Below are 27,150 nucleotides of genomic sequence, written 5' to 3' on the forward strand. Positions count from 1 at the left end.
CAGAAACACCCTTCTAAGAGTTTTTCTGTGCAAAATAATTCTCTCCGCATGTTGGATAAGCCATAGATCAAATTGGGTCACCCTCTAATACCTTTTTTTAAGATTTTTTCCTTCCTTCCTTCCTTCCTTCCTTCCTTCCCTCCTTCCTTCCTTTCTTTCTTTCCTTCCTTCTTTCTTTCTCTTTCTCTTCCTTTAAGTAATCTCAACCCCCCAGTGTAGGGCTCAAACTCATGACCCCTGAGATCAAGAATCGCATGCTGGGCCAACCGAGCCAGCCAGATGCCCCTCTCATATCTCATCTATAGGACTTAAAATTCTGATCTGATAGGATCAGACTATTGAGTATTGTCCCAGTCATTTTGAGCCAATATCATCAAAGTGGTTGCCCATATAAACCAATAAAGGTTTAAAAGAAACTAAAGAAAGGAGAGAAGAGCCAGGGAGAAAAAGAAAATGAAAAATTCAAACCTGGCTTTGAGGGATAAAGAAGCCAGTGGTCTGCCCCATATCGAAATCCTAATAGCTATCTCACACAGATCTACACCTGTCCCAAAGTGACTTGTGACAGTGATGTTGGTTCCACCAAGGAGACACACCAGACCCAAATCCACACCATGCAGGTGGCATCACAGCTTCTCCAAAATTCCCAATTCCTTACTCATTGTTACCCGCAGGAACAAGAGTTCAGACTCCTGATAAACCAGTTAGACAACTCAGGGACTGCAGCAGGAGACAGTCTGGCCAATTGAAATCCTATGATTTAAAACAACAGATTTCACTGTGACCATGAGAGGCACAAATGCTTCAAATGTTCAGGGTTTACAGTGGTCTTGACCCTTCAACAAGCATTACTTTCTTCTGAGCTCAAAGCACTGTTTTCCATCCTCCCTCCACTGGCCTGTGGGAATTAGCTGCGTAATGCTAAAAACATCGGGAATGCTTAGGATCCTACAAAATTTAGCTGAATCTGGTGAAAGGTTAAATGTTCCTTCCTCAGCGGTGGAAGCAGAGGGATCAGAGGTTCTCAAATTTAGGAGGTCCCTTATCCGGGCTACATGGCTTTGTGAGCTTGTGGTTTTGTGATTACTTTAGCAGCAGTTCTGAACTACAAAATTTTTAACCAAGCGTAACTCTGTTTCCTGAACCAAGGGCACCTGAATAAACTAAAGTGAGCGGATCCTTGAAATGTTGTCAAATTTGGTACATGTCATATTTTCCCCTTGGAGTTCCTTCATCGGATATCCACTTTAAACAAAGGCTCATGACTGGTCTGAAGTTGGGACCAGCTCACTCTGGCTCTCTCTTCCTATCCATCCCCAAGCCACTAGGACTGTTTTAAAAGTGTATTTATTCTTGTCTATGTAACTTGTATTCATTTGGGGTAGATACTGGGCAATCGTGGAAAATCATTATTCACATTAATCACAATTCAGAAAAATGTGTAGATCTGTTTATTTCCTTGCTCTTTAAAATATTCATTCTCGGGGCGCCTGGGTGGCTCAGTGGTTTAAGCCTCTGCCTTCGGCTCAGGTCATGATCTCGGGGTCCTGGGATCAAGCCCCACATCGGGCTCTCTGCTGGGGGTAGGGGGCCTGCTTCCCCCTCCCTCTCTGCCTGCCTCTTTGCCTACTTGTAATCTCTCTGTGTCTATCAAATAAATAAATAAAAATCTTTAAAAAAAATATTCATTCTCTACATGCTTGGATGCAAAGAACTTCATCATTCCTAAGCCTCCTCCTCCCTTTCCCTTTCCAGGAGCCTTTGTCTTCTCTTCCCCCTCCATACTACACTGCAGTCTCCAAATATACCACTAGATGGCAGCAAGAATTAGAGTCTTTGGCAGAGGGCCATTAACCAAAGAGAGCCTTAACTGCCCTCGAAGAGCAAGATAGATACAAAACCTGGAAAACATAGGGCAGTTTCAAGACACGAAGGGTGAGCCAGAGACTGGAGGCCACTTGGGAAAGTGTTTACATGCGTCGTTCCCTGATTTCAAAATCAGTCAAATGCACACCTATCTGGAACGGTTTTGATGAGTAACAGGTTTCCTTCTGACTTGATAAGCCCAAGAGTTAATGGAATTTTTGCATCTGCTCATCTGTACCTTTATCTTTTTAAGTTATGTTAATTTTAAATTATGTGTAGTTTCCATTTAAGTCATAGTTTTATTCCCCTGGATTTTGAATTATTTTTGCAAAAAAATGTTGACTTTGAGTTTGTTTTAAACTATGCTTTTTAACTGAAAGGACAGAGGATTGGACAAATGCTAACAGTTTTAATTTGAAAGAAATCTTTCTACTTGGTTATTTAAATATTTAGAGTACAGTTTTTATAGCATTTTATCGTATTTTTTTCTTGGATGTTTTAGAACGTATATCTCAATTTGTGTGATGGGAGGGGGGGTAGTAACTGCAAAATATCCAGGATTCTAACCAATGGGTACAAAAGCAACAAAATGAACCATAAAAATGTAAAAGCACACACACTGGGATTTTACATTTTCCTGAAACCCTAATAATTTCAATTTCACTATGTTCATGCAGATCTTAGTAAATCTTGAAATTTGAAAGTAGTTACTTGGGTCCAAAAATCTAGAAAAAGATAAAACTGTCTGGCTCTCTTTTTATATGTCAGTGTTAGCATTAGTAGTAGAGGAACTATATTCCTCTATATATAGCTCTAGAAGTCTTCTCGAGCTAGTCGAGGTCAGGAATATGTATATTAACAACCAGATATGTCACAAAAGGAGAAGTGTTCGGAAACAAACAAGGGGAGAAAACGTTGATTTGCTAAGATAGTATCTCAGAGAGTAGAGATTTTGTCTTGGCCTTGGGCTGCCTGTCACAGAATGTCCAACAAAGTAATTTCTGCTTGTTGGAATTTATTGCCCTGGCCTTGAAGTTCTCTCCCCACCTTAGGGAAACAGGCAAAACGGTCTCTCCAGAGCCAGCAAGATTTTGCAATTTTGTTCACTTTGAGTTTGGAGCTACTGTAGATGATCTGTGAACAACCCAACTTGGAACGCTCTGTCCTTTCAAGACCTCTGAGGTCATTACTTCTTTCTACCTGACAAAGGCTCCATGCCATGAATGTCTTCTTTAGAGCAAACCTGAACAGATGAAGCTAGATTTATGTTTATTTTACACTTTGTGTCAGTCCAGTGGCAGAGAAGGTATTTTCTAAAGACCCTGCTTTGCAGAGACCAAATGTTTCTCAGGCATGTATCCTATGTCCCTTGGTATGCCTGCTGCTAACCACTGGCTTTCATAGCCTCCCCAGGCTGAGCAGAGACCTGCAAATGAGTGGAGCAAAGGTAGCCTTCATGACTGATAGGCCGCGGGGCTGGAATGCTGGAGGAGGGAAGTCAGACAGGGCAGCCAAGTTTGGGGTGAGCATCAGCCCCAGAAGCCTGGGCGCCAGACAAAGTCAGGCCCCTCGCAGGAGCCAGCCTCAGCCCCGGCTGCATTTAACAGCCCTTTGAAGTAAATGGGGGTCACGGTATGAACACCAAGATGTTTATTCTAAGAGCCTCCTGTCTGATTTCCTCAGCAAACCACCCTTGCCCTTGAACTCCAGGCCTATGGGTAGAGAAAATAATCAGGGTTTTGAACTTACAAATGGACTTGGAAACCTCAGTAGGAGGAGACCTCTAACCCACTCTGAAGGAAGACATAACCCAGACTTGCCTCGAAGAGACCAAAGCCAACTCTTAATTCATGGCTCCCAGTGCCCAGTGGCGGAATGCGAGAAGGGAATCAGGAACGGGGTTCTGCAGAAGTTACCTAAGGAGCCCCACCTTCTGAAGCATGCAAAAAAATTAACCCCGTCCACAAACAGACCCTCAGAGGAAGGGGACTCAGTCTAAAAGAGATAAGACTGTGAGCAAGAGAGTCTTAATGTTAAAAGGGAAGGATAACTGCCCTGATGAGGCATTTATTCAAACTAAGAATGCAGGAGACCTTGGCTTTATGAAATTTCCCAACTTGGAAAGGAAGATTACGTGTTGGGGACATTGAGAAGAGCCCTTGAGGAGCCCAAGGAAGCTTTGTTTTGTTTCTTTGTCTGATCTTTGCCAGTGATGCCCTAAGACTAAGAGAATATTTCTGTCCTTGTTCCTAAGAATGCAGCTTAGCAGTTCTCTATATACTTCAGGGACCCTCACCATCCTTCCTCAGTCTCTAAAAACCCCTCTGCTTTTCATTAGATCATCAGTATTTACCAGGCACCTGCTAGGTAACTGCTGCTGTGGATTTCAGAAGACTGTGTAACTCCGTCCCTGCTCTCAAGGGGGTCTCACTCACTTTCAAGAAATAAGAGCAATAGCCCCAAAGCATTTTGATACTGATGCGATCCAGCCCGTGCCTCCCCCCCCTCACAGGCCAAGCCAGCTCGCTGGTCTGGAGAAGAATTATAGTGTGGTGCTAAGGGCAGGGACTCCAGAGTCAGGCTCTTTGGGTCCAAATCCTTGTTAGCCAACCATGCTTTGGTTGGATAATTTTCTGATCTGTTCCGTGATTCAGGCATCCCAACTATAAAAGGGAGATAAAAATAGTGATTGGGCAGATTAATCCATGTAAAGTTCTTACACTGACGCCTCAACTGGCCAAGGAATATCAGCTGTGGTCTTAGCTTCGAGCCCTATTACGTCTTCGGGGCCTTGCCAATTTTCATCAAATCTGGGTTCTCTTTACTTTAAAACGCTCTTCTCCTTTCTTTTCTTCTCCGTCCTTTACTACTCCAATAAGGATGGAGGAAGAGCTGGGCGGAAAACCTTTGTTTTGCTATCTGGGTGTCCCCATGTGTAGTTCCCTAAACTTAGAACATTGCCCTCGGCCAAACAAGAGGACTGGCATAGAGACATTTGGAGGAGTTTTTGTGTTTGGGTCCCCTCCTCCCAACCCATGTGCCCAGCTCTAAGGTTTAGTAACTTGCCGGTGGTCAAGTATCAGTAAGTGGGAGAGCCAGGATTTGAACCCAAGCAGCCCATTTCCAGAGCTTGTCCTGTAACTCTCCGGTCACGTTCCCCTTCGCGGTGATCACCTTGTCTCGGAAGTACTGGCTTCTCGCTCTACTCCCAATCGACACCTCCATTCTTTGACGATAAGATGCCGTCCTCATTCCCAATTTTAGCACAGGTCCATGCCTCTCCCCTCCTCTCCATCTTATCAGATCTGCCCATCCTTCAAGGCCAGATAACCTCCTTGAACCAGCCCTTTTCCAGCCCCGGTCCACATGAGTCCCTATCATAGTGTCACCGATGTCCTACGCCCTCTCTTCCGCTTGGCTTCCCCACCATTGTCAGGAGGCACCAACTCTCAACAAACAAAGAAAACCCTTGTTGCTGCTCCTAGAGCAACACCGAGCATAGAGCTGTGAAGAAGAGCCTATCTTCAACTACTCTGGAAAATGCCGTTCTCTCTTTAGGTGCTCCCCTCTCCGCCTCCTCCAGAGTGAGCTTTCCAAATACTGTGTGGCCAGTGACTTAAGTCAGGCCATCATCCTGCAGATACGCTTCCGATATAGTGAAAACCCACCCAACTGCTTATATGAGATTCACTAAACAAATGAAGAGATAGAAATTTAATTTTAATTTTAATGTAAGTAGATGATGGCCGCCAGGGACTGGCCTTTCCATCCTCCTTCTCTTCTTAGACTCCCACATCTAGAACAGAGCCTGGAGCAAGTCCTTGTACAAACATGCTGGAAGGAAAAAATGAAAGCAGGGAGGAAGGCCCAGGAGTAGGGAGAGAAGAGAAAAAGGAGAGGAAGAGAAAGAAGGGAAAGAAAGAGGAGGGAGGAGAGGGGAAGAGGTTGGGAGAGGAGGTGAAGGGAGAAGAAAATGCTTGGGAATGGAGAGAAGAAAAGATTTAAATGAATTTGAAACAAAAGAGGGAAATAGGAAATCAGTAGAAGAAAAGGAAGAAAAGAAATGAAGAGTGTGAAATGAAGGACAATAGGGAGAAAGGAAGTTGGGGAAGAAGAATGCATGGAAGGGGGGATTCAGAATGAAGGTCACATTGAAGGAGACAGGAGGGAGAGAGGTCAGGACCTGGTCTGGCCAGGCCCTTCTGCGGGCCAGATAGATGCATCACATCACCAACCACCTGTGAGACAGACCATTCACTTTACTGAGGAAGATGAGCTAAGAATGTTTAAAATGCCTGTGAATGACCATGCCATCCATTCCCCAAGAGAAGTGGGAAAGTGAAAGGTGGGCACAGCCCCAGGCTTGGAGGTAGCCAATGAGAGGGGTTTAGGAGGAGATGCGCCTGCGCAAAGTAAGGCTCCTCCCAGTCACTTTTAGGAGGGAATGATCAGAGAAGACCTCTAAGAGGGATTCTTAACTGTCCCCCTGTTCTTGAGGAGAAGGTGGCTGATCCTTAATAGACTCACTGCTAATGCAGAGAGCTAGCATTAGCCCATTAGCTTTTCTGCAGAGGGTCCCTAGGGTCCCAAGCCATGAGCCAGAGCAGGAGAGCCAGTGGATGGTCTGCTCAGCCGATAGATGGCTGAGCACCTCCAGTGCAGCCCTCCCCACTGGGCCCTGAGTTATTGGAACATCTTAAGGTTTTCAATAGACTTACCTGGGACCTTATATTCGGCCTTGGGAGTCAGGCATGCAAGTGAAGAATCGTTCCTACCACCCGAAGACCAGCAGTCAGTCAACACTCCAAGCAGTGCTGCACAAAAATTCCAATAGCTCTCTACTGTCCAAGACATAACCAGAATTTACTTGGTCTTAACCTGCACTCTCGTTTAATTTCCCACCTTTCCTTTCTGCCACTCCCTACCCCCACCCCAAGTTTTCTTTTCCTCTTTATCTGTCATCATTCTTTAAGACAATTCTACTTCCTCACTGATGCCTTCCCTGTCTGCTCCAGCCAGCAATACCCCTCTCTTTCATCTGCAATCTTCTAGCCCCGTTGCGTATACTGGTCTGTGTATCCTATTACTTTTCCTCCTATTACTTTTCCACAGGCACAATCTAATGTTAGATGCTTAAGGGCAAGAACCACATCCTATATTCCTGGATATTCCTAAATACTAAACCAGTGTTTGTGCATGCTAGATATTCAACAAACATTTGGGAAATCATTCTCCTTTGTATGGTTTTGCCTTACAGACCTCAACTCCAAATTCTTAGCATCCCACTTCTGTATACCTTGTAGGTTTTTGAGGGAGATACTAAGAAGAAGAGATAGAAAAAAGAAACATTTTGGTGATGCCCCTTGAAAATGTAGACCACATTCAAGAATCAAATGTCTTGTGCATTGGTGGATGGGAGGAAACTAGATAAAATTCTCACCACCAACACTGAGACTTACTTGCTTTCTGTTTTGGTTTCCTCTTTTATTAAAGGACCTTGTGGATTATTTACGAGTTCACTCACACAGTGCTGTTTATGCTACATCCATGAGCCCCCCAGTAGCAGAGCAAATCATCAGATCAATGAAATTTATCATGGGACTGGATGGGACCACACAAGGTAAGAGGGTCTGCAGTGGGGGACAACTCCCACAAATCCTTTCTTAGACTTCTCTCTATGCCTCATCAGTCTGCCCCCTTCTCAGATATATACCTTTTCTTAATGTAACCCAATTTGTTAATCAATTTGTATAAACCCAGTTTGTACATGATATATAATCATACATAGTACAATAATGTACTAGAACTTCTGCCAACACACACACACACACACAGAGAGAGAGAGAGAGAGAGAGAGAGAGAGAGAAACACCTTTTTAAAGCAAAGAAAACTTTCTAATTTCCTCTTAATGTGATCAGCTAATCTGGATAATTTTGTGTAATCAGTTACGTTAAAATGAAGCAAACAGTTGTGTGTATTTGCCTGCACTTGCTTGAGGCTGTCACTTGTGTTTCCCTGGGCACACAGTAGGGCCACTGCCCATTTGAGGATAGGTGGACGAAACACAAACAATAACTTTTCTTTTCCATTTCCTTTTTTTTTTTTTTTTTTGCATTTGGTCACGACAGCCAAAGTGTGCTACTGTGTTCAACCCAAATGAGCTTAATCTTCTTTTTGAAAAATTGTTTCAGCAAAGCCTTTTGGAACTTGCCTTCTATCTTCTAGATATAGTTTCTAGGACTTCTACTACATGTCACAGTGGGGATACAATGGTGAATAAGGCAGGTCTTTCCACCAGGAAATCTCCAGAGTGCATTTATGGAAGTAGCAAAATCTCGCAGCCCCAGGACTGGTGAAGGGACCATAGAATCCCTGTGCTCCACCCGACCTCCCTCAGGACTGGGCTGTTTGAAGTAGCGTGTACACCTACCTCAGTACTGACAGCCCCTGAGGCCCTTCTCCTGAAGCCTAGCGCCCCCCCCAGGACACCAGTTTGAAAACTTAAGGAAAATGGCTTGCAAAGTGATTTTGTTCCTTCATGTAAAACACAGTAATTAATGGTTTTCCAAAGCCTCTTCCAACCTCGTCTTTGGAGTTTTATGATTCTGTCTCTTGTTGAATAGTTGGTGTGAAAAGGAAATGGAAATTCAATCTAGGGAGGCCACGTGGTACGATGGTTAGGAGCAGAAACTGAAAGTAAACTGGAATCCTATGGCTCTGTGGCCCCAGGCAAGTGATTTAACTTATCTGTTCAGCTCTGGGCAAGTGACTTCCTTGTGCTTCAATTCATCCAGCTATAAAATGAGGAAAATAATACTGATGAGCTCATGCTTTTTTGAGAATCAAGTAAATTAAGTTATACAAAATACTTAAAATTATGTCTGAAAACAATTATTTAGTAAGCATCATATAATTGTTTGCTGCCATTATTTGCTACTATTATTGAGATGTTTAGTTATCAGGGGAGAAGTATTTGGACTACATCTCTGGGATGCTGTAGGAAAGATTCTTATGATGGAAGTCAGGTAAGACTGGGTGTCCTCCAAGGCCCTGGATTAGTCAGGATAAGCAAAGTTATGCCACCACAAACAAACCCTGAAAATCTCTATGGCTTAACAGAACTGAGTTTTATTTTGCTCACACCAAGTCTAACACAAATTAGATAACTCTCCACACAGCTGTCCTCCAAAGAAGCACCAATTAAGCCTACTTCTAGCCTCCACGGTCCCCATGGCAGGGAACAGAGAAACTTCAGCCTGGAAGTGACACCACCTTGCTTATAGTCCTTTGGCCAAAACCAGGCATATGACCAGACCCCGATTTGTGGGAGGAGCTGGTAACTTAAAGGATGTGGATATGGATAAGTAGAAATCTTTCAACCTGTTAAACCTGAAGCTGGAAATAAAGCTGCATCTGTGCCCATATGAACTGTCTGGTTGTATGAAAAAACTAGTCTGGAACCAGTGGCTGCTCACAAAGCCATTATTAATGATCTTATTGAAATTTATTCATTTCTCCTTTTTTAAGATTTTGTTTTATTTATTTGAGAAAGAGCATGAGCAGTGGGAGGGGCAGAGGGAGAAGAAGATGACCCCACTGAGCAGGGAGCCCAAAGCAGGGCTTGATCCCATACCCTGGGATCATGACCCACAGAAGGCAGACACTTAGCCCCACAGGGACCCTGAACTTTGTGCATTTCTTTTTTTTCTTTCTTTTTTTTCTTTTTTTCAATGTTGAGTTAGCTGACATACAGTACATCATTAGTTTTTGATGTAGTATTCAAGGATTCATTAATTGCATATAACACCCAGTGCTCATCACAACAAGTGCCCTCCTTAATATCCATCACCTGCTACCTCATCTCCCCTCCCCCCTCCCTTCTGTAACCCTCAGTTTGTTTCCCAGAGTCCAGAGTCTCTCATGGTTTGTCTCCCTCTCTGATTTCTTCCCCTTCAGTTTTCTCTCCCTTCCCCTATGGTCCTCTGTGCTATTCCTTATGTTCCACATATGAGTGAAACCATATGGTAATTTTCTTTCTCTGCTTGGTTTATTTCAATTAGCATAATCCCCTCCAGTTCCATCCATGTCGATGAAAATGGTGGGTATTCATCCTTTCTGATGGCAGAGTAATATTCCATTGTATATATGAACCACATCTTCTTTATTTATTCATCTGTTGAAGGGCATCTTGGGTCCTTCCACAGTTTGGCCATTGTGGACATTGCTGCTGTGAGCATTGGGGTGTTTGTGCCCTTTCTTTTCAGTACATCTGTATCTTTGGGGTAAATATCTAGTAGTGCAATTGCTAGGTTGTATGGTAGCTCCATTTTTAACTTCTTGAGGAACCTCCATACTGTTTTTCAGAGTGGCTGTACCAGCTTGCATTCCAACCAACAGTGTAAGAAGGTTGCCCTTTCTCCACATCCTTGCCAACATTTGTTTCCTGTCTTGTTAATTTTTGTCATTCTAACTGGTATAAGGTTGTATCTCATTGTACTCCACGCTTCTCTTAATGGAAAACAATTATTTAAGATTTAAGTTAAAACACAAGTTAAATGAATTGTCCTACAATGACCAGAATTTTCCTTTGGTCTTATCTTAAAGATAAATAACCAGGAAAGTTACCTGAAAATTAGCCTATGTCTCAGTAAGGATCACTGATTTCTTTTTTTTTTTTTTTTTAAGATTTTATTTATTTATTTGACAGACAGAGATCACAAGTAGGCAAAGAGGTAGGCAGAGAGAAAGCGGGGAGCAAGGTCATTGCTGAGCAGAGAGCCCAATGTGGGGCTCCATCCCAGGCCCCGGGATCATAACCCAAGCCGAAGGCAGAGGCTTTAACCCACTGAGCCACCCAGGCGCCCCAAGGATCATTGGTTTCTTAAGCCCTTTAGTGTATATGCTGTCAGAAGCAGTTGATTTATGTGTAGTGAACCTGACAATCATTCCCTTCTCTCCTCTGGATTGGTTTCCCACTTCATCACAGACAGAACTCACTTCATTTATCTGATCACAACTGAAAATCTGCAGAAAAATCACATTGGAAGAGACGATCATTTGTTCTTTGATAATCATCTATTATCCATTTTTCTTCCTCTGAGGTGGCCGATATCTCCTTTGGTTCTCTCTTTTCACCTAATAATTAAAGAATTACTTGCTTATTGTTTTTTTTACCTCCCACTTAAAGTTTATCACTTTCCTCCTCTTGCCATCTTAATAGGGAAAAGAGAGAAAGAAAGAACAGAGAAGGCAATGTATGAAGCCTGTTTTCTTAGAGTCAAGATGGGAGAACCCGGGGGAAAGATAGGACAATTTCTTTTTGAAGGGGTCAACAAAGGAAAGTAGTAGAAGAGAAAATTGACTGAATCATCTGCCAAGTTTCAGATGGTTCTATCTGACACATCTTTTGAAGAATTCAAAGGCACCAGTGAGTGTTCATGCTGGTCTCATTGACGACAATTTCTGCTTTAAATAAAATGAATAGGACAGGTTGAGAACATTGCATTAACTCACCCGTCTCTGCCGAGATATACGGATTCTCGGGATAAAGTTGTCTGGAGCTCAAAGGGGCACACTGTGTCATTCCGGAGCTGCCTTACAGGATCTGAGCAAGAGAGCACGGCTCCAAGCCTTCATGTTTAGCCCACTCCACTGCAACTGTGATTGCAGCCTTTCAAGGCTTTGTTTCGGGTTGAGTTTGGAGAGCAGTTGGCCAGATCTGTACCTTGATGAATATCTTCACTTTAATCTGCAATGCAAAGCCATAGGCTTCAAAGAAAGGCAAGCCACAGGAATAAGGTCAGGCTTCCTTTGAAGCCAAGGTTCAAAGATGAAATAGCAGTCTCTGTGAAATGACAACATTTATGCACAAACGGTCACCTTCCCTCGCAGCCGGGCTGCTTGTGGAGTTCGGGCACACAGGCTGAGAAGCTGCGGGCCGTGCAGGCGTTCATTCCACGTGCACCATGGCCCTTCTAATCTCCTGACCTGTCCCATCATGCAGTGCCATGAGCCCAGAGTGGAGATTTGGTTTCTCCATCCTCATGGTTGTTGAGTGGTCCCTAAGCCAAATCAGGGCTCTAAGCCCCTTAAGGGCAAGAAATGTGTCTTGAATTAATCTGCTGTGCCTCTGAGGGTCAAACCCAGTGCTCGGCTTAATAAATACATCACGATTCAACTTCCATCTTGCCGGCCTACTCCGTTTCAGGTCAGAGTTTCTGCTAAACCAGGCCAAGGGAATGCTTATCTCAGAGGAGTGGAGGCCAGCAATGCGTTCCACACCCGGGAGGCAGCTGAAGGGGTCACTTAGTACCGGGGACCCTCCGTAACTGACATCACTTTGGAAGAGGTCCAGGAAGACCTCAGCTCTGCCATTTGCTTCGCCTCCACTTGGCGCAAACAGGAGACAGGGCCGGGTCCCAAATCATAGCAACCCCCCTAAAGGAAAGCACCAGCAACAGGTGTCTTTTTATTATTTATTTAAATCTTGCATGCATGTTTTTCAATACATCCGTCAGTATTCTTTTTGAAATGCCAATTTGGCCTTCCTTCCCCACTCTCCCTTTCTGCACTCTGAGAAGAAAATAGAGTCGTATGTCAGGGAGGATTAAGGGTATGTTCTCTGCAGCCAGGAGGCATGGGGCCCGGTCCCCAAGTGCCTTCGCTCCATGACGGGCAAACTGCTTACCCTTGCTTAGCCTCCGTCCCTTAATTTTAATGGGGGTTGTCCGTAGGAGTAAATGACATCATACAGGTAACAAACTTAGTGCGACACTTGATAAATAGGAAATACTCAATAAACCTAACAGTTACCATTATTATTATTTTTTAAAAGATTTTATTTATTTATTTGACAGACAGAGATCACAAGTAGGCAGAGAGGCAGGCAGAGAGAGAGGGGGAAGCAGGCTCCCTGCTGAGCAGAGAGCCCGATGTGGGGCTCGATCCCAGGACCCAGGGATCATGATCTGAGGCGAAGGCAGAGGCTTTAACCCACTGAGCCACCCAGGCACCCCATGAAAAGATTTTATTTATTTAGTTGACAGAGAGAGTTCAAATAGGCAGAGTGGCAGGCAGAGGAAGAGGGAGAATCAGGTTCTCCACTGAACAGGAAGCCCGATGTGGGGCTCAATCCCAGGACTCTGGGATCATGACTTGAGCCAAAGACAACCGCTTAACCGACTGAGCCACACAGGTGCCCCCATTATTACTATTATTTTAAGTCATCTGCTTTCTGCCCTTCTCCAGATTGTCAAGCTTTTACTCACAGGAGAGCTCTACCTTTCTCTCAGACCTGTACCTGCTCCACCAGCAAATCCCACAACACGTCCTTTGCTCTGTGTCCAGAATCTGGTCTCTTCTTGCGAGCCTCAGCTCTCCCTGGGTCAGCTCCACCCATGTTACCAGAGTGGCCTCCGGGATATCCTCTCCACTTCCACTCTTTTCTTTTATAGGACTTGTTTTCCATACAGAAGCCAGAGTAATTTTTTTTTCTAAAAGTGTAACTCGGAATACCCCCCTCGCAGAACGTTTCACCGCTTCCCATCCTGCTGAGTGTGAAGCCCAGACCATGGTCTTCAAGTCTTCTCATGATAAGGTCTTCTGTTTTCCCTCCCTCTTTCCCTCGCTTTATCTACTCCAAGAAGCTGGCTTCCTCGCTCTTCCTAGAATGCAGGGAACGACGCCTGCAGAGGCACTGTGCCCTCGCCGGCCTCTCCAGCCCAGCATTGCTGACTAGTATCTGTGTGGCCCCTCCCGCATGTCCCTAGCGTCCTTACCTAACAATAGCCTGTTAGGGGAGTGGCCCTATATTAAACTACGCTCCCTCCTTGTCCCTCTCGTTCTCCTTACCTCGCTCTTGTCTTCATGGCATTTGGAAGCACCTGACAAATGCAGTAGATATCGCCTTGTTTTTTGTTTTCCTTTCTTAGAATGTAAACTCCAGGTGAACAAACGTTTTGCCTTGTTTTACTTCGTTACACTGAGAACAGTGCTGGGCAGGTACAGGTGCTCAGCAAATGCTTGTGGAAAGACAGAATCTTCTCTTTCCCTCTTTGCTCCACAAAGAAATGACCCTTGTCTCCTTCACTCCTCTGTGCTTGATTCTCTCCATTCCCACCTGCTACAGGCACAGCCCCTTTTCTCAGTGATGAACTGTTCTCTTCCCGCATCCTTTTTAGCTTTCCCTTCCCCCTTCATCCTCTTCAACCAGCCCACAAAAGAGTTGCGTCTCTTCCGTGGCTGCAGATTTTCCTGAAACGGTGGTGTTTGCTGCCTGTCCTCTTGTCCTAGATTTGACTGACCTCTCCACCTCTTCCTCTCTTTGAAGTCTTGTCTTAATTATGGAGATGCTCTTCTTTTCTGGTTCTTTTTTTATTTTTCTCTCTGTTCTTACTCCCCATTTCTGTGAGGTCTGCATGCCTGCCTGCATTTACCAGAATTCCATCTTCGGTTCCCTTTCAAATTCCCTCTGCGCAGACACACCGCACCCCCCCACACACACACACACATATACACCCCTTATCCTTTCCCTTATGTAGAGACATGATTCTCAGATTTGAGCCTGTATCAGAATCACCTGGGGGGATGGTGAGAACAGGCTGCTGACAGCTTTGGGCTCAGAAATGCTTGTTACACGTCTCATAAGCTCCCAAGTGATGCTGAAGCTGCTGCCCCAGGGACCAGAATCACAGGTGTGTGATGATCTGTAGTCACTTCAGTTTCCTCCCTCCCATCAGATTGTCCCATCACTCCGTGAGACATGAAGTGATGACTGGGGACACGGGGGCAACTTTTTCAGACATTGGTGGCACTAAAATTAGCATATAAATGTAAGAGCAAAACTAGACACAGACAGAGGGCAAGAATCCCAAGAAAGAGATTGACTGTGGCCAAGCTCAATGCTGAGATGGCCAGGATTAAGTTTTCAGAGGTTCTGCTCCATCCTTTGGAGGAAAAGATGGCCCAGAACAGATATGTTATCAGTACCTGTATTATACTCAGTGCATAATTGGGACTTAGAATGTTTCTTTTTAATTCAATTTGGAAAATGTATATCAGAGACCTACTAGGTGTCAGACACTGTGCTTACCACTGGTGATGGGAACATGATGGGTCTCTATATTCATTAGAAATTCACAGCCCATAGGTGCCTGATAGCCAAGTGTTCCATACCCTCACAAAGTACCTGTGTTCACAACAGCCTCTCCCTTCAACCTGCCCTTCTATATAACCTTTTTGAAGTACGGAGTGTCATTAGGAGTTCATTATCACACTACTGATTATATTACTTGATTTGAAAGGAGACATCAGACCCAGGGACTGCCATTTCTCTAGTAACCCGTGTCTCTTGGGATGGACGGGGTATAATAAATACTTCAGTTTTTCAGAGCATCTGTAATAGGTGAACTCCATTCAGTGAGAAAGGAGATCCCCAATGGGCAACTGCTAAGTTTAAATTAAATTATGAAGAAGGAATTTGAGTAAGTTAAAATAAACTACAACCAAGCCTTTCATATCCATAACTTGGGAAGAATGGCTTTTCCGATTACTGTGTGGGGTCTGCTTGACTTTGCACTATAATTATCAGCATCCTATTGGCTACTCATTTTCCTGCTGTGATTGTTACAATTTTGTTGATATGGTGTAGAAATGACACTGGCACTTTTCTTAGAAAAGATGGTCTGCTCAATCCAATACAACTTTTGAATATCAGATGCTAAGATTTTATAATACTTTCAATTTCCCATGAGGGTGAAACAGCAACTATACACTTTATCAAGCACTTGCCTCCTTGGGTGCCTGGGTGGCTCAGTCTTTAAGCATCTACCTTTGGCTCAGATCATGATCCCAGGGTCCTGGGATTGAGCCCCGAACTGAGCTCTCTGCTCAGTGGGGAGCCGCCTTCTCCCTCTCCCACTCCCTCTACTTGTGTTTCCTCTCTCCCTGTCTTTCTCTCTCTCTCTGTCAAATGAATAAATAAAAAATCTTAAAAAAAAAAAAACTTACCTCTTTGCCAACATGCAATCTACAGACCCATTTATTTGAATATCTAAGTTTAATCTGGACATGTAATTTTTTTAAGATTTTATTTCTTTAGTCATAAGAGATGGAGAAAGAAAGAGACAGAGAGAGAAGCAGGCTCCCCAAGAAGCAAGGAGCCCGATGTGGGACTTGATCCCAGGACCCTGGGATAATGATCTGAGCTGAAGGCAGATGTTTAACCATCTGAGCCACCCAGGTGCCCTGGACGTATAATATTTTTAATTTTTTGTGTAACATCAGTTTTTTTAGATACAAAATTTTATCAGAGACAGGAATAGCTTTGGAAAAAAATCTAACTATAGTTAATAGGTCAGTACTTACATTTGAATGACTCCACTGGCTAACTCATTTCTTTTTTTTTTATATATAGATTTTATTTATTTATTTGACAGACAGAGATCAGAAGTAGACAGAGAGGCAGGCAAAGAGAGAGAGGAGGAAGCAGGCTCCCCGCTGAGCAGAGAGCCCGATGCGGGGCTCGATCCCAGGACCCTGAGATCATGACCTGAGCCGAAGGCAGAGGCTTTAACCCACTGAGCCACTCAGGCGCCCCGGCTAACTCATTTCTTATTTTACCAAAATGGCTTTATGAAAAAAATCATCATATCTGTGATTTAACCATCCTTCTCCCTTCTGTCACTTCCATGCTAGGCTGGTGGGATGATCACCAATTTTCTTAATAAAACAACAACAACAAAAAAAAAAAAACCAACCTCTTTTTTGCTATCATATGCATGGAAATATTTGATGTTTATAATTGAGTGGCCAGAAGTATCCCTAGAAATGAAAAGAGTAGTCAGAATGTACTTGCAAGAGAAAATGTATACAGAATTGCAATTCCTAATGTATAATACTCAATTTAAGTATCCTAAACCTTCATCACTGCTAATAAAGTCTCCCAGTCTTATGCAATGAAGTTAAGAAAAATGAAATCCTCTATTTTTATTCAAAGTCACATTTGTCCCTCTTCACCCTTTAACAGGGGTGTTTATGAGTAGTAGTGGGGGATGTGTCTGGATATTATGGCCATAGAGGAAAAACAAAAGGTAAAATTAAGATGAAATGATAGGGACGCCTAGGTGGCTCAGTTGGTTAAGCTGCTGCCTTCAGCTCAGGTTATGATCCCAGGGTCCTGGGATCGAGTCCCGCATCGGGAGTCCTTCCTCAGCAGGGTGCCTGCTTCTCTCTCTGCCTCTGTCTACCACGTACCCTGCTTGTGCGCTCTCTCTCTCTCTCTCTGACAAATAAATAAAAGTCTTTTAAAAAAATAAGATGAAATAATGAATTGTGTTCTTCCTGGAAATAAAGCAATTCACTACAAAGGGTCCTCAAAGCTGGGCAATTTGACAGGATGAAACAACAATAGGGTGTTTTATCTTATTAATTTAATGTTTTCTGAAGGTTGTGGGCAGAGATTATTGCTACCAAAGGACAAAACAAATAAGCACAGTATTACTAGGATCCTTCCTCAGTCATTTTAGATATTACCCATCAAACTTAGATATTATCCAAATAATTGCCTCAATTCTCCACTTTCAAGATGAAGAAAAAGCTTAACAAGCCTAAGAGAGCCTGGAAACTTTGGTTTTGGTGAACTTGAGCACGAAAGCTTAGGGCGGATGGGGAAACTGAGTATGCAAATGGAAGCTAAGTACTCTCAGCCCTTGTGCCAGTACAAGGAATTCTTCCTCAGGTTGGCTTCCTTTGCCTGCTGGCAAATCAAAACTGATGGGCCAGGATCTGAGGAGGAAGTATTAAATAGACACACTCCCCAACAGAGGGCCTGCTCACACTAAATCTTTCTGAGATTTTATTTCCTGCTTGACTTGGGAAGTACTCAAAACATTCCATCTGGAAAGACGTCCTTCCTTACCTGGACCCCAGAACTCTGTTTACTCATCCCATGCTGCCTTTGGCAGGGCTGGGGAATGAAGCCTCTCGGGGAATGGGATCCCTCTCCTTTATCCCTCTGAGAGGCTCTCCATCCCTGAAGTGAGGAAGTGATTTTTTTTTAATCAAAATTTGCTTATATTATGGTGTCACTATTTTACAGCAACATCGCCTATCCTAAAATTAAAACTGAGAGTTCTGTCCCTTCGTTGGAAAATCCCTGGTTCTATTCACTGAGAATATCTGAGGGGCTGAATTTACATAGTTGATGACTGGTTTCTGTGCAAACAGGAACGATTAATGGAAGGGGCATGTATTGTTCATTGAACAAGTTAAGATCATGTTTAAAATCACCAGATAATTCAAAATTGGCACCGATAAAATTTTTCTTAGCCTCATCAACAAGGAAAGAATCTATCTTCAAATTGAAAGAAAACAATTAGAACTTTCTCTGGTTCCCCAGAAGCTTGCAACCTTTCCCTGTTTTGATCCCTTGACCACCACATAAGACCTTCCTTGCTCCTGACCCCAGACAGACACAAGTGCCCTTGTACTTTCTGCCACCCACTCATCTCTCAGAAGTGGTTCAGAACCAAACTCAGGGCCCAGATGAACTTTGGACTCAGAACATCTTGGAATGGGAATTCATGCGGGAATGACCCTTTGAACACCTGCCAGCAACAGTAAACCCTTTCTAAAATATCACCCATTTCTTTGTGGGTAACTCTCTCTACTCCCCTGTTCCACACCATTTTTCTTCACCGTACTCATCACCACCTGGAATTATATACTTGCTTCCTTGGTTATTGGTCTGTCTTCCTCAGTAGAATACAAATGCCATGAAGATAGGACCCTGTCCCCAACCCCAAGCAATATATGTTGATGGGATGAATGACCCCGTTCAATGGGAGCTTTGGCAATATCCCATCAACTGTTCACCAGGCATTGGTCCCTCCCTTATGTATGCTCAGGATATCTCCTCCATCTGGAAGGCCTTCATCTCTTCCCACAACCCATTTATACCTATTTTTCTTAAGACGGTATTTATTTATTTGAGAGAGAAAGAGAGCAAACATGAGTGGGGAAAGGGGCAGAAGGAGGGGAAGATGGAGAAAGGGAGAGAGTGCCAAGCAGACTCCCTGCTAAGCATGGAGCCCGATGTGAGGCTTGATCCCAAGACTCTGAGATCATAACCTATACCGAAATCAGATGCTTTAACTGACTGAGCTACCCAGGTGCCCTGCACTTATACCTATTCTTTATCTCCTAATCCCTATTTAGCCTTCGAAGCCCCATCTCAATGACTGCATTCAGAAAATACTGCTTCCCTCCTCCATCTCCTGCAATTTATCCCTCCTATGTTAGCCACAGGCCCCCAACCCAGCCTTCCAAATAGTTAGCATTTGGTTAATTAATTGTGTCTTAAGCATCAACTATGTAAATGAATGCTCACTGACCAGATTTGGGGCCAAATAGATTACCTAGAGAATTATTTTGGTTCAAACACTGGAGTTAGAATCACTTCCTTTGATTGATACCTGTACAGTCCAAAATCTAGGGTTCCTTTCCTATTCTTTTGATAAATGAGTGGTTTTATATTATCACATATACTAAGGTTCTGTCTAGACACCATCTAATACAGAGGTGAGTAAGCTGGGTAATTCAAGCCAATGCTACCCAAATAGCAGGAACACAAATGGAGTTTCTCCTTTAATTATCTAAGCAGTTAGCTGAATCCCTTACTTAACGTTTCCCATGGAGACATCCAAAGCCCAAAAGTGCATGTGACTTTTTTATACACAGTAATCAGCAAGGACTGGCCACCAGCTAATCCTCTGTCCGAGGCAAAGTACGTATCTAAAATAGAGAAGAATAGGTTGATTCTGAGGCATCCACAATGGTATTTCCCACTAAATACACTATTGGGGGGGGCCTCCTTCTCTCCCCTACTCTATCTTAATGATGATTTGCACTTAGGATCTTTTTCAATCAAGAAACTTCAGGTTTTCATGACATTACTTGGTGACTAGTAATGAGAGGTTGAGAAACTAAAATTCTCACACAAAAATTACAGTTTCCCTTTATACCATTTAGCCAATGAAACATAGAAAGGCATTAGGGTTTTAAACCCTTGAAAGTTTTCATGGTATACACAGTCTTATAAGGCTGGTATTAGTTAAGGTTATAAGTTGCTGTAGCAGACAATATATTATTAGTGACTTAACATAATAAAAAAAAATACTTTTTGGTCATACAAAGCCCAGAATGGTTGCTCCTTTTGCATAGGCAGTTCTCTTCCAGGAATCCAACCTCCTTCCAACTTGTAGTTTCTCCAGCTTCAATGTATAGCTTCCAAGCTTGCCACCGAAGGAAGGAGGAACAGAGGGGATGAAATACTCAACCTTTTCACGGGCTGGAACTGGAAAGGTACATTTCATTTCTGCCCACATTCTCTTGACCATAACTCAGCCACATGACCTTGCCTGACCACAGAGGAGCCAGGGAAATGAAGTAACTGTCTGCCTAGAAGGAAATGGGTTCAGTGAGTAGCTAGCCAGGCTTTGCCACAGTCCTTAACCTCAGTCCGGGACATTCTTTCCTAGACTTTTGATGGATGTCTACTGTAGGAAGACACTGTATATTTTAGACAGTTTCCCAATTTTGCCCTGTTGACTGATTAAATCTCTTGACCTGAGACAGAATAAAAGTAGCTAAGAGAAAACGAAAAACAAAATCCAAAGGACTGGAGATAAATCTCTCTTCCTTTTGTAGGGACTCTCGGGGGTCCTAGTCTGGATTTTACTACAACCATTTCTGCTTCTTTTGCACAGAACCTAGTCCCAGGCCACGGCAGGTATTAAGATCATTATCATTTCTTTGTTGCTAAATTCCCCAACACCGTGCACTCTTTGGAGGCAGAAAAATGGACCCTGGGCATGATGCTTCTCCAGAAGACATTAAAATGACACGAAATTAGGACAGCTCTGGAAGTCAGGCCAGATCAGGGAATCACGTGTATTTTGGAAATAGTAGCGTACTCTCCGACAAGTCAGACTTTTTTTCTGGAAGGGGGAACATGATGGGACAGAACATAGAACATTGCAATTTAAAACGTGCAATTTATAAACAAGCACATTTAGGCTAGTTATCTGAAATGGAGGGGCTGGTTTTGAATCAGCCCAAACCTCACATTCAGCCACCCTTGGGTTCTTTGGGGACCGTGGACTTAAAGGAGGCTAAGAGACTTGAACAAGGATTGAACCTCTGACGTTTATCACACCAGCACCCAGCAGTGACTAGTCAAGGTGACTCATCACTCTGCATCAGACAGAGAACTAAAACGAGAGTTTGTGCCAAGATCGAGATCACATGAAGCTATGACCCTGCCCCACATTGCTTGAAGCATTTTATCGACTTTGAGAAGCACTGTTTGTTTCCGTTATGCCTAAATGGGCAAGCTCTCTCCAGATCGTTCCTGCTGTATTTGAGATTTGCCAAACAGATTTTTTGAAGGCTTAATCTGTTTTTTTATTCAGTTATTAAGAGAAAGAGTGGAATACAATGGCAAGATCTTTCAAGGAACTTCCATCCACTTATGAATCTCCATCATTTTCCTTTTTTTTTTTCTTTCTTTTTTTTTTAAACCCTCGGGAGAGAAAATCTAAGGGTAAAAGAAAAAAAAAAGAGTGAGACTTAAAATATAATGCATTCAAACTGGAAAATACGAGCATGCCTCATCTTTAAATCATTTTGTATGGATTATTTCATTCATCCCGGTCATTTGTGAACTTTTATCATGAGATTGGCAGGTGAGGTGTTGACCCCGCTTCTAACCCGACGTGGACTTGGGGAAAGTGGCACCAGTGCCTTCCAGCTGTGACCTTGGACCTTTGCTCTGGATCCTGGAACAGGGCACGCATATTTTTACACTTGAGTTTGATAGGTTTAAAAATGGGAGTGAGTAACTGGGAAGATTTAGGGCCTGAGGTGGGGGAGGGGATGAGGGAGGAGTACGCAGGGTGACAGCAATTTACTCTCCAGTCGAATTTTCTCACTTTCTTACTGTTTGTATTTGACATGAGATACAGTCACAAACTTCCCTCAAAAGCTGTTGCTTTTCTTCAGTGCTTGTGGGAGCTATAGATACCTTAATCCCTCCGCATCACTGAGCTTTTCTGGAGCTGTCCTTGTTCATCATCTACTCTTCCCCCGGGGAATTCTTTGTCCTCCACAAAGGGAGGAAAAAGCAGTGAACACCCAAAGGACCCTGGTTGGGGCGAAGAAACTCAATAATGAGACATGTGATTTTAAAAGTTCTCACGTTTCTTAGCACCTGCCTTGGCAGAGAGCAGATCCAAGATCAGCTTCCTACAGTTTCTTTTCTGTTCCGTTCTGTCCCTTGGAAGTCCCTTAGAGAGTGCGAGCGGGGTCCACAGAGCACCCCACCTGAATCGGGCCCTGTGAGGGCCCGGGCACTGTTGAGGGAGGCATTCGCTGCTTCTTCCTGAAGATCCGTGCTTGGTTACCCGCTGGGGACCAGACAGAGGCAGAGAAAGACGCTTGGGGCTTTGTGGTCTTTCCAAAGGTTTCAGGCCACTGGCGTTTCAGCAACAGCTAATACAAAACAGATGGCCGGGCGCTACGCTCCGCTGGCTTTCAACTGAGGGGCTACCTCCGTAGTGATTAATCACCTATGCTGGGGGGTGGGGGTGGAAAGTCCTACCTGGCCCTTTTTTTGTATGTGCGGACCGCAGGCTGGGCTGAGCCAGCCGAGTGACAGACATTGCTTCTCTGCCCTGTTGCCATTTCTGTGCACATAGGACGGCTTGGGTTTATCCCATAAACACAGAAGTAGCCGGCAAACTGAACCCCTGCGAGGAGGGGAAGCTGGTCTGGTTGTATGGAACTGGCTCGCCAGATCTTCCGTCCCTTCATTTGTTTCGCCGTGAGGGTTAGGCAAAGGTGGAGGTTTAGGGCAGCTCCGTAAATTCTGCACTTGCTTTAAGGCCTTACAAAATTTCCCTACCAGGAGGGTAAAGAGGATCTGTTTGTCTTTTAGATGGCACTGGGGCAAAAGGTTAGTGTGGCCACTTCCGTCCACCGCCCTGCAAACAAGATATCCTTTTACACCATGAGTCCCTCCAGAAGCTTCCTCTTGGCTTTTGTCCTCTGTGTCGAGGGACACAGAGATGGGCGAGTCCGTAATGGAACACATGTGGTACTCATGTTGGCTCAGTACAGCTAGAGAAGGAAAGAACGCGATTCCAGCTGTAGCATCACAGAGGGTGAAGGGAAGCCGCTGTTTCATACTGACCTGTGTTTTTCCCATCACTGGTTCATGTTCAGCTAAGCAGCAAAAACCCCAAATGCCAGGGTGCCTTGCCCCAGCCCCACTCTTATCTGGACAAGTTGTGGAGAAAACCAGCTACACTATGGGCCGCAGCTGGGGAGGATTAAGCAGGTGGATTTGTGCCTGGAGAAGCCCGGCATGTGCTCTGGGCTAGAGAGAATGAATGTATTGGTTTTCTATTTCTGCATAACAAATTACCACAAATTAAGCAGCTTAAAACAACATCATTTATTATCCCATGCTCTCCTTGGGTCGGGAGTCTGGGCATAGTCTGTTCTGTGCTCAAGGCCAAATCAAGGTATCTGTGGCTGGCTTCTCTTCTGGAGCTCAGGCTCTTCTCCCAAGCTCACGTGTAAGTGGCAGAATCCAATTTTGGGGGTGCAAGGGTGAGGTCCCCATTTCCTTGCCAGCTGCATGCTGGCCCCTCTCTGCTCCTAGAGACTGCTGGAACTTCTTACCATCCAGCCCCTCCCTCTGCCTCAAAGCCAGCAATGGGGAATCTCCTTCTCAAATCTTTGGGAATCTCCCCCTCTCTCTTCCTGAATCTCTTTCTTCAGGGAGAGCCCAGTCCCTTCTAAGGGCTCACTTGATCAAGCCTTAGGTACAGGTTAATGTCCCTAAAATTTATTTTACTCTTCTAAAATAGGAGGACTGTATATAGTTTGATTCTTCAACTTGAATACTGAAACTGAAAATTGTCCCAGTGAACATCTGGTGGGTAAGAAGCGATTGGAGGACATGTCCTAGACACTGAAAAAAATCCCACAAAAGAAAAAAAAAAACAAAACAAAACCTGAGAAGGGACCAGGAACAGCCAGATTGGGTGCAGGTGCCACAGATAACCTCCTAACCTCCACTGAGCTCACCGACACAGCCCTATAGGGCAAATCCACGTCAGTCGGTCTGGTCTTTGGTTCAAATGAATAGTTTTCAATATTTTTGAACTACAGAATTTTTTTCCAAATGAAATGTATATAAGCATCCATATTATAAGATTTAAATAGTTTTTAAATTTTACAGTACTCCCAGGGACTTATCGTGTGCAGACACTCTTCTAAGTGCTTAACATTTAATGTGCAGAATGGAATGGAATGGATATTATTATTATTACATTGTCATTAGTCCCGTTTTATAGGTGATGTGCCTGAGTTACAGAAAGATGAAGTACTTTGCCCCAGACAGTAAAGCTGACTTGGGACCCAGGAAACTGGGCTCACACTTTTTGAGTTCTTGGCCTTGATGCTATTGTTGTAGTGGGGGCAGGGCAGTCTGATCGGCCTTCTGCTGAGCATTCCCTCAATGTCCCCCCACGCCGCCTCTCTGGGGCTTCACCCGTGCACTCCCAGTGGACACTTACAAAGCCAGAGGGTGGAATCATGTAGGCAGCTGTCTCGATGTGACTTCCTGGTAGCCATGTTGACTTGCATGGGCTCACAGAGACCTTTCAGGGGACCCCATGAACCCAGTCGCTCAGCCCAGGACCTGTCCTTTGCTGCCTCCTTTGCCTTCCTGCCACAGATCCCAACAAGCTGAGGATGCGCACCCCTTCACCTGCTTCAGAGTTTGCTGCCACTCTGGCCTCCTACTTGTCTTGCCAACTCCAGTTTTTCCCTCATCGTCAACCATGTGCTTCCTCCTCCTAAACCCCCTCAGAACATGGCATGTCTTGCTCATGATGCTGCCATGGCTCCCTACTACCCACCAAAACCTACCAAATCCTAGGGTGCCCTTCAGAGCTCTCTGTGGTCTGACTCCACTGATCTTTCTCATGACTGTGATGCAAATGTTATGGCAAGTGAGTTACCCATTTCCAGGTGCCTCCCCACCTCCAAACTTAGATACACACAATGTTCACTTACCACCTCTAGCTCTTTGCTCCAAAATTCAAAGCATTTCTTCCATGGTGCACTCCAGTAGGTGAGGCAGTTACTGCTATCCTCCCTGTTTAACAGATCAGTAAATGAAGCCTCAGAGTTGATAAGTCACGTGCTCATCTTCATTTATAAAAAAAAAAAAGGGAAGGGCAGGTGGAATCTTACATACAGATCTGTAGATGGAGTACAAAATATTCCGAAACAAAATTGCTTTCTGGTGTCTTCGGTTGGGATCAGCCCGAGTATTGTTGTAGGAGTATCTTTGTAGAATCAACACCCACAATAGCAGTCATGCCTTCAAGCAATGATTCTCAACTGGAAACGACATAGGAGTCTTTCTGGAGCAGAATCCCGGGGGTGGGGGTGGGGGCAGGGGGACTTTATTGTATGTACTCTAGAAAAAGATAGATTCCCAGGAGACTCTGGTGTGTTCCTGTGCTTAAGAATCACTAATTTACAAAGTTCCCAGATGGCCCCTAGCCTTCCAAATTACCCCATTAAATGTGCAAACTTCCACAATTTGTGACTTGCGAAGACACTGCTCTCTGTTGAAATGCAAATTACCGTTAAATCCTGTCATTCGTTCTGTAAATATTCAGGAAGCCCTACTGTGTGAAAAGCCTGCCAATTCTGTCTCCATCTTTCTTAAGGCTCTTTCGCTCAGTTGTATATTGTCTGCTATCTGCCCTGTCTTCCATGCAAACATTTCCTTGCAAACCGTCTCAGAATGTTCACATCTTCTACTTCCCCTTCTCAGCTGGTCTGGCTCCTGAACATAGTGAGTGCTTTTCGTTTGTGAAACTTGTGAATCCATGAATCATGGAATTCACACCTCATCAGAAATAAGTTTACCAGCTTCTCTCCAAAGAGCAGACTTTGATTAGCCCGGGAGGTACGGCCCGTTTCCAGGTCAGCTTCAGTAATGCATTAATGATCTCCCAGCCTCCGTTTCGGTATCTGTGAAGAGGGCCCCAAAATACCGTTTCTGGTGCGTAATAATAGTCAAGACCTATCCATTCTCTTCTCGTGGGTGAAACTCCTGATGCTGTGTGTGAGTCACGGGTAGGGAGGTGGAGGCAGGGTGCAGACAGCTGTCCACCCTGGATGTCTGGCCTCCCTGCTTCTATGTACATTCCCCGGGGGTGTGACTAAGTGGCCTGAAGAGTCCCGGGAACATGTGTATGTGACTATAAAACATGCTGTAACCTTGGAATCCAGACATCAAAAGGGAGAGCTTCAGTGCCTGATAAAAATGTGTGTTCCTCTCAGCAAACCACTCCAAACAGTTTTCTCCATCCCACTGGGAAGCTTGTCACTGCTAATGTGATTCTTATGATTCTTCCTGCTCTGTAGCTTCTTGATCTTAGCTGAGATCACTTTGCCCCTAAGTGTGTTGCAAACAAAATGTCCTGTCTGAGCTCCAGAGCTTAAAATAACAGACCGCTGGGTTCCTGCTGTCACACTGACACTTTACTCCAAGGTCCATCCTGTCCACTCCCCACCCCCCATCTCACCACAGAGACCACCCCCGCCATGCCCTGCCATGCCAGGGGGAGGAGCCTTGAGTGAACAGACAAAGAAGGGGCAAGAGGCAAGGAGATGAGGCATTCTTAGGTCATTTAGGTATTCTTTAATATCAATGTGATTTTTTAGAAAGATCGACTTCTTAAATTTTAAGAGATGTTTTATGGGAAGGCTCTTCCCATCTCTAAAAAAAAAAAAAAAAAAAAAAAAAGACAACATTTTCCAAGCAAGGCTGCCTAAGAGCCTCTTCGAGGTTGTCCAGTCTGAATTCCGACGGTCATGGCGGCGTGCTAAATAATTTAGGGAGGGATAGCAGCATGTATTTCTTTATGTGCATTTTTATGCCTGGAAAATGATAAAATTAGTCCCTCTGTGGCATCTGGGCACATTCATGTTTCCTCTATTAGCAAGTGAGCTTGCAAACCTGCAGAAAATAGAGAGCGGCACCCGGGTTGGCTCACAAGCTCATGAAATCCGCCTCTTCCACTTAGTCCTTCAGAGGGAAATGCCTCTTTGTTTTTTGCATGCCGACGGTTTAGCAGACAACAAATTTTCCTTCTTCGGCTTTTGACAGGTCATTCCGGGAGTCTCCACTGTCTGCAA

At 44.2% G+C, this 27,150-nt stretch overlaps 1 protein-coding gene across 1 annotated transcript in view; it reads left to right on the plus strand.

Moving 5' to 3' along the window:
- The window catches only part of SPTLC3 (serine palmitoyltransferase long chain base subunit 3), a 144,747-nt gene that overhangs the window by 99,348 nt on the left and 18,249 nt on the right, over window positions 1-27,150 (plus strand). Inside the window, exon 9 of the mRNA XM_044263458.1 lies at window positions 7,360-7,486. Coding sequence (XP_044119393.1) covers window positions 7,360-7,486 — 127 coding nt within the window. The remainder of the gene's footprint in view (window positions 1-7,359; window positions 7,487-27,150) is intronic.

This window comes from Neovison vison, chromosome 8 (assembly GCF_020171115.1).
Source record: "Neovison vison isolate M4711 chromosome 8, ASM_NN_V1, whole genome shotgun sequence".
NCBI lineage: Eukaryota > Metazoa > Chordata > Mammalia > Carnivora > Mustelidae > Neogale > Neogale vison.